At 36.4% G+C, this 13,066-nt stretch overlaps 5 protein-coding genes across 6 annotated transcripts; 3 read left to right on the plus strand and 2 right to left on the minus strand.

The window, feature by feature from the left end:
• Positions 1–95: 95 nt before the first annotated feature.
• LOC17898271 (golgin subfamily A member 6-like protein 1) lies at positions 96–1,118 on the plus strand. The gene has a single exon (XM_006304007.2). The coding sequence runs from the start codon at positions 195–197 to the stop codon at positions 1,053–1,055; it is 861 nt and encodes a 286-aa protein (XP_006304069.1). The 5' UTR covers positions 96–194; the 3' UTR covers positions 1,056–1,118.
• An 830-nt stretch (positions 1,119–1,948) lies between these two features.
• Positions 1,949–3,880, plus strand: LOC17899020 (protein BASIC PENTACYSTEINE2). Of its 2 annotated transcripts, none has more exons than XM_006305449.2 (2): positions 1,949–2,158; positions 2,668–3,880. In XM_006305449.2, exon 2 carries the CDS (start codon positions 2,677–2,679, stop codon positions 3,508–3,510), a length of 834 nt encoding a protein of 277 aa, XP_006305511.1. In that variant the 5' UTR covers positions 1,949–2,158; positions 2,668–2,676; the 3' UTR covers positions 3,511–3,880. The 2 variants fall into 2 exon arrangements, with proteins under 2 accessions (XP_006305511.1, XP_006305512.1); XM_006305450.2 differs by lacking the exon at positions 1,949–2,158 and adding an exon at positions 2,165–2,451.
• Positions 3,881–3,983: 103 nt separating this feature from the next.
• On the minus strand, positions 3,984–5,203 carry LOC17896788 (putative clathrin assembly protein At1g14686). Its single transcript, XM_006305830.2, has one exon. The coding sequence runs from the start codon at positions 5,100–5,102 to the stop codon at positions 4,071–4,073; it is 1,032 nt and encodes a 343-aa protein (XP_006305892.1). The 5' UTR covers positions 5,103–5,203; the 3' UTR covers positions 3,984–4,070.
• An 864-nt stretch (positions 5,204–6,067) lies between these two features.
• LOC17899958 (zinc-finger homeodomain protein 14) lies at positions 6,068–6,998 on the plus strand. Its single transcript, XM_006305659.2, has one exon. The coding sequence runs from the start codon at positions 6,324–6,326 to the stop codon at positions 6,837–6,839; it is 516 nt and encodes a 171-aa protein (XP_006305721.1). The 5' UTR covers positions 6,068–6,323; the 3' UTR covers positions 6,840–6,998.
• A 597-nt stretch (positions 6,999–7,595) lies between these two features.
• Positions 7,596–11,146, minus strand: LOC17898578 (65-kDa microtubule-associated protein 7). Its single transcript, XM_006304718.2, has 11 exons — positions 10,787–11,146; positions 10,240–10,443; positions 9,858–10,127; positions 9,540–9,755; positions 9,297–9,452; positions 9,048–9,207; positions 8,806–8,957; positions 8,642–8,729; positions 8,490–8,563; positions 8,331–8,405; positions 7,596–8,241 (listed from the first exon to the last, which is right to left on the minus strand). Exons 1-11 carry the CDS (start codon positions 10,862–10,864, stop codon positions 7,906–7,908), a joined length of 1,809 nt encoding a protein of 602 aa, XP_006304780.1. The 5' UTR covers positions 10,865–11,146; the 3' UTR covers positions 7,596–7,905.
• Between the last annotated feature and the right edge of the window lie 1,920 nt (positions 11,147–13,066).

A 13,066-nucleotide genomic window follows, 5' to 3' on the forward strand; every position in this document is an offset into this window, starting at 1 on the left:
TACAAAAAAAACGCTCATTCGACCAATAAAAAAATAATTAGAGCTTCGGTTTTTTAATCAAATTTTGAATTTCGAATCCTCTTCTTCCTCCTCCTCCAGTCTTCCTCTTGAAATTAGAAACCCTAGACTTCTTCAGCGAGCGAACTCTCTCACTCTGTATTGCGATCTCTCGTTGAATCTGAGTTTGGTAAAAAATGGATCTCTCACGAGAAGTCGATGGCTACATCAAAGAGACAATCGACGAATCTTTAGGGCTTCCGATCTCCACGGACGCTCTCCAGAGGAAGCTATACGCGGCTGAAGAGTCTCACCGTCGTCTCCGTGAGCAGTACCTGTCTCTGGTTTCGAGATTGAAAGAGAGAGACCAAGTAATCGAACTCGCTAGATCCGAAGCGAGTATGAATGCGCAGGCGTTGAAGAAATCCATTGGAGAGAATCAGAAACTGGCTGGCGAGTGCGATGATTTGGTGATTCACTGTAAGAAGCTGGAAAAAGAGTGCTTACTTTATCATCAAGATCGTGAATCGCTTATGGATTTTGGGAACGAAACGGACGAGAGGGCAAGAGAAGCAGAGTCTAGGGTTCGTGAATTGGAACAACAAGTTCGAGAAATGTCTGATGAAATCGAATCTAAGGAAGACTGTTTGGTTGATTCTGTTTTGGGTTCGTTCGTTATTAGCAGAGATGAGAGTATATCATCGGGGCATCTATTCTTGGAGGCGAACAGGGAAGACGAGTTTTATCAAGCTTTGTTGAGCAAATGGGATGAGTTGAAGCCATCAACGCAAAAGGTTTTGTCTTTAGTTTCAGTGGTGAAGAGAATCGAAAAGGAGAAAGAATGTCTCATCTTGAATCTTGCTAAAGCAGAGCAAGAAGTGGAACTTGTGAGCGAGCAAAACAGGGAGCTGGATAGAGAGAACCGCAGGTTTTTGAGGCAATGTTCTGTAGAGAGAAGCAGCCATGGATCTAACAAGTTCAACAAGAGAAAGAGTCCCAAGTTGATGAACAGCCCGATCGAGAAGAGGATTGAGTTGAGCAGCCAAGATTTTCCATGATGCATAAATTTTTAGATACACAAAGATTAAGAAACTTATCTACGAGATATATATATATATATATATATAAAGTGCTCATGATGATTGGTTTTTGATTGAATATGTTTGGTAATTATGAATATATATATATATATATATATATCAATGAAGGGTTCTGGTGATTTGTTTAGATTAAGTGGAGAAATGCTGTGAGGGACAAGCTCTGACTATGCCACAATGCAATTATGTATAAAAAATTATGAGAGACTTGGAGCATTCATTCTCTCACACCATTGGAAACACTGAATTTTAAAACTATATACATATCCTATATCCATTATGTTCAAGTTCTTCTACACCACTCACTTACTAGTCAACTGGATTTGGGAATGCTTTTTATTTGTTTAATCTTCTTGTATATACTGCATTTGACAATTAGTTTGCTGATGCTGTTGTATTGGCTAAACATGTTGCATTACTTGTTTTTTTCTTTATCTTTTAAAAATACTGTATAAGAGAGAATAATTGATTCTTGTTTCAGTGAAGTGAAAAGATTATAAATTTTGTCCAATAAGTTTTCTAATAGCATCTCCAGTCTCCATCATCATCACTTTCTTGTCAACAAAAATCTCTTTGGGCTTTTTTGGTTGTGAAAAGATGGCTAAAAGACTAGAAAAAGAGTGGGCTTTGGTTTTGTCTTCTTCTCAAATGGCTTTCTTAAAATCTTTTTATACGATGTTTCTTCTACTACACTGGCCAAAACATAAAGAAAAGAAAAAAAAATCGTTTCTTCTTTGTTATTTTTATTTCGGAGAAGATATTATTATTATTTTTTTTAAAAAATAGAAAAATGTTTACTACAATTTTAGGGTTCTCATCTTCATCTCTCTTCGGACTTAAAATAAAAGCCCCTTTTTTTTTTTTCTTCTTTCTTTTGTCTTGTTTTTCTTATCTTCTCGTCTTATATATATTCTTCTTTCTCTGTCTCTCTCCTCTCTCATGTAACATAACATAACCTTCTCTTTTCCCAATCTCTCTCAGGTTTCTCTCTCCTCTCTCTCCAGAAGGGCAAAAAAATTCCCTTAAAGAGACCTCGTTTTGTTTAACCCCAACCCTCTTCTCATGTAAGTTTTCTCTCTCCTAAATCCATTTCCAATCTCCTCCTAAAACTATAAACATCATCTCTCTCCCTCCTTCCCTCTTTCTTCTCTCCAATTTCCATTTTACATTTTGGTCCCTTTTTTCTTTCTTTTTGTGTGTGTGTGTGTACTGTAACCCCCTGCTTTTCTCCCAAATCTTTGAATTCCATGTCCTGCTTCATTAGATCTAGCTCTCTGTTTACCAGATCTATGAATCTGCATGTGGGTTTTGCTAAGAAATTTCCAGAAAAAATAATGTCTGGAATTCATGTTTCTGGGTATCTCCGAGATCTGATCTTTCTCATTTTTTTTCGCTGGATATAAGATTATGTTTTCATTCAGACATAAGATCTTTTGTGCATTTAGACAGAGAACTCCTGAGTTTGATTTGGTTTGGTTTATCTATGGATTGTTGTTAGTTCTGTTCCTGTCTGAATTTCGGATCTGAATCTCTCTCTGTTTGTAATGACGTGTTCTTTTTTTTTTTTGGGTAGATCTTTGAAATGGATGACGATGGGTTTCGCAATTGGGGTTACTATGAACCAGCGGCTGCTACCTTTAAAGGTAATCTCGGTTTGCAGCTAATGTCAACCATTGATCGGAACACTAAACCGTTTTTGCCTGGCCGGGATCCGAATCTAATGATCGGTCCTAACGGTTCCTATCACCACCAAGAGCCTCCAATCCACATGAGCTACAATTGGATTAACCAACAGAAGGATAAGTTCTTTAATATGTTGCCTGTTACGACCGCTCCTAACTACGGTAATGTTCTTCCCGAAACTTCGTCTGCCCCGTCTATGCAGATGAATCTGCATCATCATCATCAATCTGAGGAGAACCCGGTTAAGTTGGAAGATGAAGTTGTTCAGCCTAATAATAATAAGAAGAGAAAGACTAATCCAAAAGCAGGTTCAGCAACAAAGGCTAAGAAGCCACGGAAACCAAAAGATGAGAACAGCAACAACAACAATACTAATGTTTCACGAGTGAAACCGGCTAAGAAGAGTGTCGACATGGTGATAAACGGAGTGAGTATGGACATTTCGGGTCTTCCTGTCCCGATATGCACTTGCACTGGAGCTCCTCAGCAATGCTACCGTTGGGGATGTGGCGGTTGGCAATCAGCGTGTTGCACCACAAACATCTCAATGCATCCTTTGCCGATGAGTACTAAACGCCGTGGAGCGAGGATCTCGGGAAGGAAGATGAGCCAAGGCGCGTTTAAGAAGGTTCTTGAGAAACTCGCGTCTGATGGGTTCAACTTTGGTAATCCTATTGATCTTAAGAGCCATTGGGCAAGACATGGAACTAACAAGTTCGTCACAATCAGATGATTAGTATCTTGATTAGTAAAAGAAAAAAGACGCGAGTGATCTCTTTCGGGATTGAGTCTCTCAAGTCTCAATGATGGTGTATATATTCAACATATCTGAAATCTGTGCTGTGACCTTTTAAAAGTTATGTCTGCAATCTCTGAGTTCGAAACTGTTTTCAGGTAAACCATCTTCGTTGTAGGGTTTGGAAGCAGAGTTCTCTGTTTCTTTTACCACTTTTTATATCATACATTGCTTTGTTTTTGTTTCTTTGTCTGTCTGTGTGTCTGAGTAAGGTGTCTGAGAAAATCTTCAGGGAAATTTATTTTTTTGTACTTCTTTTTTTCTCTTCCTTTTGTTATCTTTTTATAAACATTTTACTGACTTGTAACAGACATTCTTTTATTTAAATGTTTTTATTTTCCAGATTCCTCTATTTGTACTTGCTTAGTTACTTGCATGTAGAGATTAAGAGTGAAAAGAGCTTTGTCCCAAACTAGTAACGCAATTTAGCGCCAAATTTTATACGAACTGTGAATCATATAAACAGAAATCCAAATTAATACAGAACATAAACATAATTAAAAGCTAATTAAGTCAGGAATATCAATAGCTTTGGGAGGAGGAGAAACAGGTGCTTCTTCATTCTGTTCAAGTGTTATCAGATCAGAAAGAAGCATAACACCATTGGTCTCTCTTTCTTCTTCAATCTCCGCAGCACCTTCCTCACACGAATCTGTCTCCGTCGCTTCTCGTTGATCTTCTTTCACCTGCGTCCGTACAAGTTCATCGAGAAGTAACACGTCCGATTCAGGTATTGATACGAAATCAGGTATCTCTTGAGCATTAGAGACTCCCAAATCTCTACAGAACTCAAAATACTTAACAAGCTCTTTACTTTGAACCACAGATTTAGCAACGATCTTCAACGCAATATCCGCCTCTGTTTTCCCAACCTTGGAATGCACGTTAGGTAAAACTTCAGCGATCCGACGACAAATCCAACCATAAATCTCCAAAATCTCAGTAATCACATTCTCCATAGCTTCAACGATCAAAGGTATATGCATGTTCTCACCAATTGGTTTGATCCTAATCAAAGAATCAACGATAGCTTGCATCTTATGTATGATCGCAAGACGAATCATAACCGAAGACTCTTCATCGTACCGATGACGGTTCCCATCGTGGAACAGAATCGATCTCCGATCAAGAAACGCGAAATAAGTGCGTACAAAGAGACTAAACCCACCGGTTTTGCTCATAATCCGTGAATTACCTTGGCCGAAACTCGAAAGATCGAACGGTAACCGTCCGATAGATTCGGCGACGGTGGTCTTACAGAGGAAGAAGCCATGCATCAGCATTAAGCCTTTTAACGCAACCGCCCAGCTTCGTGTGCGTTTCACGCGAGACGAGATTGCGCTTATCAGAGGCTTGAGGCTCGACGGGCTTGCGAGGACGTGACGGTAGATGAACTGGGCGCTCTCTGTGTCGATGGAGAGCTCGCCGTGGCTCGTAGCTTTCACCACGGCTTGTGTGAGAATGTCGTCCGCCGCGATGAGGCTAGGTCCGTCTTTGATAACTGCGGCGGCGCATTTCCATAACTTCATCTCCCGTTTTGGTTTTTAATTTTGTTTATAATTAATTTTCTTCGAAGTTCCTTATAATGTCAATGATTTGCTGGTTTTAACAACTAATTAGATAAGAATAGCTAAAATTAAGATATCTCAGTTTTTAACCGAAATAAAACAATGTCATTTACTAATTTACTATCTTCCATTATTTTCAGTTTTTTTCTATTGTTATTTCACATAACTAAGCTCACTGGTTGGTTTACTATATATGTTCGTATGATTTTATTTTTTTACTTTCAAGTCTATATATAGACTAATAGTAGTATCTAATTACTAATGTGTCTGGTTACGACTTGTTTCTCACAATACTAACTATGGGGTGTGATTGGTGTTGTTAATAACGAATATTTTTGCTAAATTTTTACACAAACCATAAAGTAGCATAATGAATAGTCAACTCATGGGTCTCACAATTCGCTTTTTCAGACTTCTTTATCAAAAATAACATCAGATTCGTTGAAACCTTTTGATTTTATGCTTCTTACTAAATAAAATTATTTATAAAATATCACTTTTTAAAAAATCATAAATTATTTTGTTTATAAATAGTTAGAAACATGTGACCTCTCATACAATCCAAACTTATGTTATTTATTGCTGTTACTTTTTTCTTCTATTGGTTTAGTTTAAAAAATATATATTTCCTTTAATATCTCTGGAGACTCTTATAATACTTTAGTACTATAAATAAAGCACTAGTTCACTCGTTAGATTTGTTTATCACTAATACTTTAAGAACTTACTAACATAGCCGCTATAGTTTTACAATTTTAGCTAGTTTACTTATTTTTCTAACTATAAGTATTACACTTTACTAATGAACCCAATGGATTATATATAAGAAGTAAATATGGGTAGATGACAACTTTATGAGCTGAGGATACGAAATCAATTTCGAAATTATAGGTGAGTAAAAAAAGCAAAGTCAGTGAAACAGTTCGAAAAGTGGGTTTTATCACATTTATTATGACAACTAATAAACATATAAGTACAAATTCTTAAAGCAGTAAGTAACAATAATTTTTTTTTTTTTTTGTAACTCCCAACTCTCTCTGACACAAAAAAACAACATCATCTCTCATATCATGTCTTAACCTCAAAAACAAACCCTAAACTCAAAACATCATTACTCAAAATATAAGAAAGTCTCTATCTCTCTCTTCTAATTAAGCTAGGAGAAGCATAAAAAAGAAGAAGATGCAGAGTTCTTGTGTCTACCGAGAATGCATGCGCAACCACGCCGCAAAGCTAGGCTCTTACGCCATCGACGGCTGCCTTGAATACTCTCAATCAGTCACCGGCGATTTATGCGCCGCCTGTGGTTGCCACCGCAGCTACCACCGTCGCGTCGACGTCGTATCTTCTTCTCAAATCACCCGCACGCGCTTCCCTTTCACGAGCCTGAGGCGCGTGAAACAGCTCGCGAGGCTGAAATGGAAAACGGCCGAGGAAAGAAACAAGAATGCGGAGGAGGAGGAGGATGACACGGAAGAGACTTCGACGGAAGAGAAGATGACGGTGCAGCGGCGGGCGAAGTCGAAGTTCACGGCGGAGCAAAGGGAAGCGATGAAAGATTACGCGGCTAAGCTGGGATGGACGTTGAAGGATAAGCGAGCGATTAGAGAAGAGATAAGAGTCTTCTGCGAAGGGATTGGTGTCTCTCGTTATCATTTTAAAACTTGGGTTAACAATAATAAAAAGTTTTATCACTAATTTATTTAAAAATTGATTACTACTAGAGTACTAGTACTACTAGTAAGTATAACTGCAGTTCCATTTCATTGTCATCCCTTTTTTTGTGTGTTTCTCCTCCAGCTTAATCAATCTCTTGTATTTTAATGGATATTAGTAAGTAAGTAGTGTTTTTTATCACTTGTGTTCAATGTGTTTGATTTAAACATGTCCTTTGGTTAAATTTGTCTTTATGATTCTTCTTTTTACGTCGGTGGGTTTTGAGTTTTGACAAGACAACTAGCTGACGTTTTCTTTATGGTCATCACAGTTCCACCAATCAGAATATTACCATTCGAAAACATTCAAGTGGTGAACACTGAACAGTACTACATTATTAGTTTTACAATTAATTGTTATGAAAAAGGCTGTCAAAAATGACAATTTATTTTGTAATCAATTTTACTTTTGTCATAAGACAATTACAGTTACGGAAATAATAACACAACACTGTATTTTTCTTATAAATGACATCACTAAAGTTGTTAGTTTTGTAGAAAATAATAATTGTAAAATTAAATTATATACCATTTATTTATTATTTTTAATATCGTAAAACCATTTACTTGAAATTATGATAAAAACTCAATTCCAAGTTGACGAAAAGTTCTCTAGTCATATATGGGCCTTGATGGGAGTACAGGTTGTATTTATTGGCAGTCCAAGCCTAATAAGCCTGTTACGATTTCGCAATGTCGTCACCAAAAACAATGCCAATTCAGCTCTTAAAACCTCAAAAAGAAAAGGCTCTGCAGCTCAAAGTAATCTGTATATATACACACACATCCACACGAATCGAACAGCACACCAAGAAAACATGACATTAAGAAGAAAAGTTTGAAGCTACTATAAGAACTTAAACATCCATCTTCTCTACTCTTGTATTATCCTAAAGTCAGTCACAAGTCAACTCAAAGCCACACAACACACGAGTATACGACCACTACTTGTCTACAATTACTGGATCTGCATCAGTAGTAACTTCTGATTACATTCATCTAACTCTCAACTCCTACTCCATCTCAAGTTCTTATCATTGAACCAAGACTTAGTTATATAACGGTGAATCTGGTTCAGAGCCGTAAACTGAAGTGTATGTGGAGCCAGAATCTTCCTTTGGTATGGCCACAAAGTTCAATGGAGCAGTTGAGAGTTTCCTTACTTCCTTGAAATATCCGTTTTGGCGATGGCTCGAGTAAGATCTTGGAGTCACAATGTCAGTATTTGTTGCTCCAGCTGAGTTTCTGCGAGGCGTAGGAGGCACTGATGCATCCCCATTGTATCCGTTGGGCTTTTTTACACTGCTGCTTCTTCTTGGACTCGGTTTTGATCCATAAATTGATTCCCTCCTCTTTAATAAGAGATCCTGCATCTTCTTTTGATCCTGCAGAGGAAATGAGAAAAAAAATTGTTTAACAGGCAAGGGATATTGCAAATCGTAAGAATTATATAAAAGAGAGCATTTTGACAAACCCGGTATCGTTTCTTTTCCTCTTCCTGTTGTTTCCTTGTCAGTTTATAATCTTCAAGTATGGATACCAATCGAACCTGGAGGAAACAAGTAACCATAATCAAAGGAGAGAGACCTTATGGCTTTACAGTGTGTTTACTTTTAATTTTACTTTAACTTACACCATCATATAGAAATGATTTTTGTGTTTCATCCTCCCATATAAGCGTTTTCTTGATGAGATTGTCAACCATTGCTGCAGAAAACAATATAAAAATGGAACAATAAGCCAAGATCTCATAAGAATATTTAGTAGAAACATACAAAAACATACATGGGATCCTGTTTACTGTGATCCGGGCTCGTTCTGCGTGCTTGAGATTGACATGTCCACCTCTTCCAGCACTATACCGGGTTTCATCCTGAAACCAAGGAAGGAATTTATCAATTACATCATTCAAACAAACCCATTTTGCCAATTTTACAAGGCAAACTTACCTGGTTGTATTCTTCTAGCCAGTTTTCCTCTTCACACGCAGATAGCCAGCGGTCAATCCTATCAATTATTTCTTTCCGGCTATGTGCCTCTTCTTTGATTTGGTTTATATGCAATTCAATATTTGCAAGAAGCTCTGAAGGGTCCACTAATCCTGAAGAAACATGAGGTAATCTCTTATATACAGACGGGTTCCAGCTACTCATAATTCTGAGACGAACATATGCTCTATCGGTTTTCTTACCAGAATCAATCAAAGCAGTTGACTTCTCCAGCGATGTGCTTGTATCAGGCTCCATGTGAGCCAATTTGCAAAGATTCTCTAACTCAGACCTTCTTTTCATCACAAGTTCCTTCATTCTGCTTGACTTCAGCTTATTGAAACAGTCTACTTCTGCAGACACCTAATGCATAAGGCAAAATAAGAACTCAGAGATCCTGGATAAGATTAGTGGCAACTAAAATAAGGAAAAGAAACGGGATTTGTCATTACCTGTTCAATCGTTTCAGTAGAAAGGACATTTGGCTCAGTGATATCAGAATCAGATGATCTTACAACTAAACTGACTCTTGCAAATTTTACTCTCTCGTCCTGCGGTGTGTCCATTAGATTCCATAGCTCGAAAAGTGACCCCACTACATCCTTTAACTGCAAAATGAAAGGTAGGATCGCTAAACCATCAAAATGACTATCAACTTCATACAGAAGAACAGCATTGCAGACATGCTAATCTACCTTTTGAAAGCGCACTCCTCTTTCGGTTTTCAGCTTTTGAATCATGTGTTGTAGACCATCCAATGTAGTATCACTAATGTTTGTGGATTGCTCATGGTCAGTCCTATGTAAGCTTGGATGAACCTCGCTAACAGTTTGACCAAAATCTTCCCCAAGAACACCGCATAGAGTGTGCACCTCATTCACATAATCCAAAACCTTGTTCAGACGATCCGACTGCATAAAAAAACAATAACAAATGAGTGAGCCAAGAAGCTTCACTTAACAAAGTTAAATCTTGGCTCATCTTCTTATATATTCATGATAGAACTTACTCACCTTCTCCTTCTGGAGCGAGCGGAGATGTGTTTGGTACTCGTTAAGTTTCCGAAGAGTCAAGTCTTGTTCATCGAGAGTCAAAGAACCAAGCATGGCTTTGTTGAGTTGGTCATTGTATCCAGAGATTTCACCACTCATCTTCTCAATTTGAGTTTTGATATCCACAAATTGCTTCATTCTTTCATCTTTCTGCAATCTCAAGTCCTCAACAAGAGGAGTCACAGCGGCAAGCTTTTCTTTCAGTGATTTTGAACCTTTCTCTGCTTTGATCTGCAACCCAAAATTAAACATTTTTGAAACCAACAAACAAACAAAAAGATGGAAACTTCCTTTCAATTATAATATCAAGAAACCAAGTAGTAGAGTACTAGCTTATTTATACCGGTGAATGGATATTTAACACTCCAAGAACAGCCATTAAAGAAGCTATTTCAGCTTCAATTGATACAATTGATTGATGAAGCTTTGCTTTAGAATTTGCAGCCTCATCCACTTTTCTCCTGTAAATCTCGAGACACTCCCTCTCCAATTCCATTAGCATCCGGTCTTTCTCAGCATCACTCTCACCAATATCAACCCATATGTTCTGCTCCATACCCAACAAGACAAAATTTGCCATTAACCCCACAAAAATTCATGACTCCACCAAACATCAAATCAGATATCTTACAGATACTAGTAGAAGAATATGCTAAAAGAAGTCTACTATAAACCCTAAGAAACTCCAGAAAGAGTGACCCAATTCAGAGTAATCAACATATAGCTGACCAAAAAAAGGAGAAGACTTTATCAGTTAATTACCTCTTCCCTCCTTCAGTTAAAAACACAGACTTTGTTCTAAAAGCATCATTACTAAGAAACCCTAAATTCCCAAGAAACAGAGAAGAAGAGAATTATAAATATAAAAAAAAAGAGGGTCAAAGAAGAACCTGAAGCTCCCGAAGCAGAGCATTACAAGTAGTGTTTGAACGAAAAAAGAGAGTAGTAGGGCTTTCAATCTTGAGCATTTTTTTCCTTCTCTTTCACTTGCTCTAAAGTTAGAATCGTGAACCAGAGAGAGAGAGCTGAGCTTGTGAACAATGGCTGGTTAAGAAAACTCAAAGGAACCACAAAGATATAGACCGTTACTCGTAGAAAGAGATGTCAGATCTGAAGCTTAGCATAAAAAAGCTTATCATTACTTTTGCAGAGAGAAAAGAGATTTGATCAAACAAAGCATAGAATTCCGAGCAAAAGTTGCAAGAAAAGAGAGAGGAGCTTATTAGTTGAAGAATGTGTCATTAGTGGTAGAAGAAAAAAAAAAGGTTAAATAAAAAACTGAGCTTCTTTTTGTCATATTACAGAATTATCAAATTCTTATTTACATAAATGCTATTTATTATTTTGTTATTCTCTTCTTCTTCTTCTTCTTAACTTTATATTTTTTTGTCTCCACTTATCTTATTATATACTATTTTATTCGTTTTCATGAATGTTTGGGCGCGCGTAGTTGACACTTCCCAATTAGAATAAAGGAATAGAATTTGTATGAGTGAGTAGACTCAATTGTTTTAGTATTCGTCGTATCGTATATGTACGTTGCATGAACAACAACACCTCATGGACCAACGAAGATCATTTTAAATTAGTACGAAATGATTAAGGTAGCAGAAAGAAAGTATAAAGTAGTTTAGTTGTTTAAATACTATTATCGGCGTTGCAATGAACCTTTAATCATGAGAATATTTATAAAGAGGTAAATCACTTTCGAATAATGACAATGCCAAAATATTGTTTCTTTGTTTTGGTGAAGCTTACATTGATTAAAGATGTATATTGTATACAAGAAAAAAATAATATGCCAAATTGGTCTAATCCAAAGCAAGGCTGTGGTGGTGGTGGTGGTGGCCAATGTCACTCCACTCCACTAATTTCATTTAAGAATTAAGTTGGTATAATCTTTTATTTAATCAGCAATAAGTTAGTAGCATCATTATCCAAAACCTTTCATTATTGGCTTGGCTTTGACACAAGCCCACAACTACTAATCAAATATGCAATTATTATGACATTCTATATTTAAATTCTCTGATTTTTTTTTCTTATAAAAAATGTTTATGCTGATTTCCCACACGTATACTGACATAACAAGCAGTCTTACTTTTGAGAGTTGATGATACTTTAGAAGAGAAAGAAACAGGATGATCCCAAATATGATGTTGGGTTTTTGCAGTTGAATTATTATTAGCCGACAAGTTTCAGTTCTAACCACTTCATACGTACATAAAACAAGTCCGTTGCAGATTATACAATCATCTTTGTCTTTAACGTTTAAACTACGTAAATATAATGAAGTGTATGGACCTATTATTACTATTTATTATCTTATGTCTCCTGGTGCGGCTACTAAAATCCATTTAGTCTTATTAAACAAGTTTTTCTAGGATCAGCCATTCAAAATATCAATTATAATAACTAATGAGATATAATTTGAACTGAAATCACATACATGCATAATCATATGCATGTGTTATGCTGTTAAGGTTTGCAATTTTCGCATGGATTGAACAAATTCATCGAAAACACACATATAAGTCATGTCACATGACAATATATATTAATAATGTATAGAATTTTACAAACTTTTTTTAAAGAAAGATGCTTCATTCTCTAATCTTATTTATTTTGTTTTAAAGGATTTTAGATAAGCTGAAGTGTTGAACTAAAGGGCGTGTGGTAGACCCTACATGTCCGTGTGTACTCATTGCTACAAACAAAGTAATAATAAGTCTTATATAAACGCAAAATATATAACATAAGGAATTAAAAAGATGTAAACAAGCCTACTGAAAAAAGAGATATTATTAATTAGTTGATGTAAGGAAAAAAAAAAAAAAAGAGAGATATTATTATTAGTGATGTAAGAAAAAAAAAAATATTATTAGTGGGATACAAAGAAGCATTGAAGAAATTGGACGAAGAGAAGCGATCAAATTGAGGAAAGCCATGATTTCGCTGTCTCACAACAGTCACAGGCTACCTAATTTCACTGGTCACATTTTTAAGTCACACGATAATTAAAAGATTAGCCAAGCAACACACTATTAATGATCACATACAGACGATATCAATGAAAACTAAACATATCGTATGGTCTGATTTCTAGATATCTAAAACTGACTAGCCAATCTAACACCAAGACAGTCCTCTTGTGAATTTGATGACATTAA

The sequence above is a fragment of the Capsella rubella genome, unplaced genomic scaffold (genome assembly GCF_000375325.1).
Source record: "Capsella rubella cultivar Monte Gargano unplaced genomic scaffold, Caprub1_0 scaffold_1, whole genome shotgun sequence".
Lineage (NCBI taxonomy): Eukaryota > Viridiplantae > Streptophyta > Magnoliopsida > Brassicales > Brassicaceae > Capsella > Capsella rubella.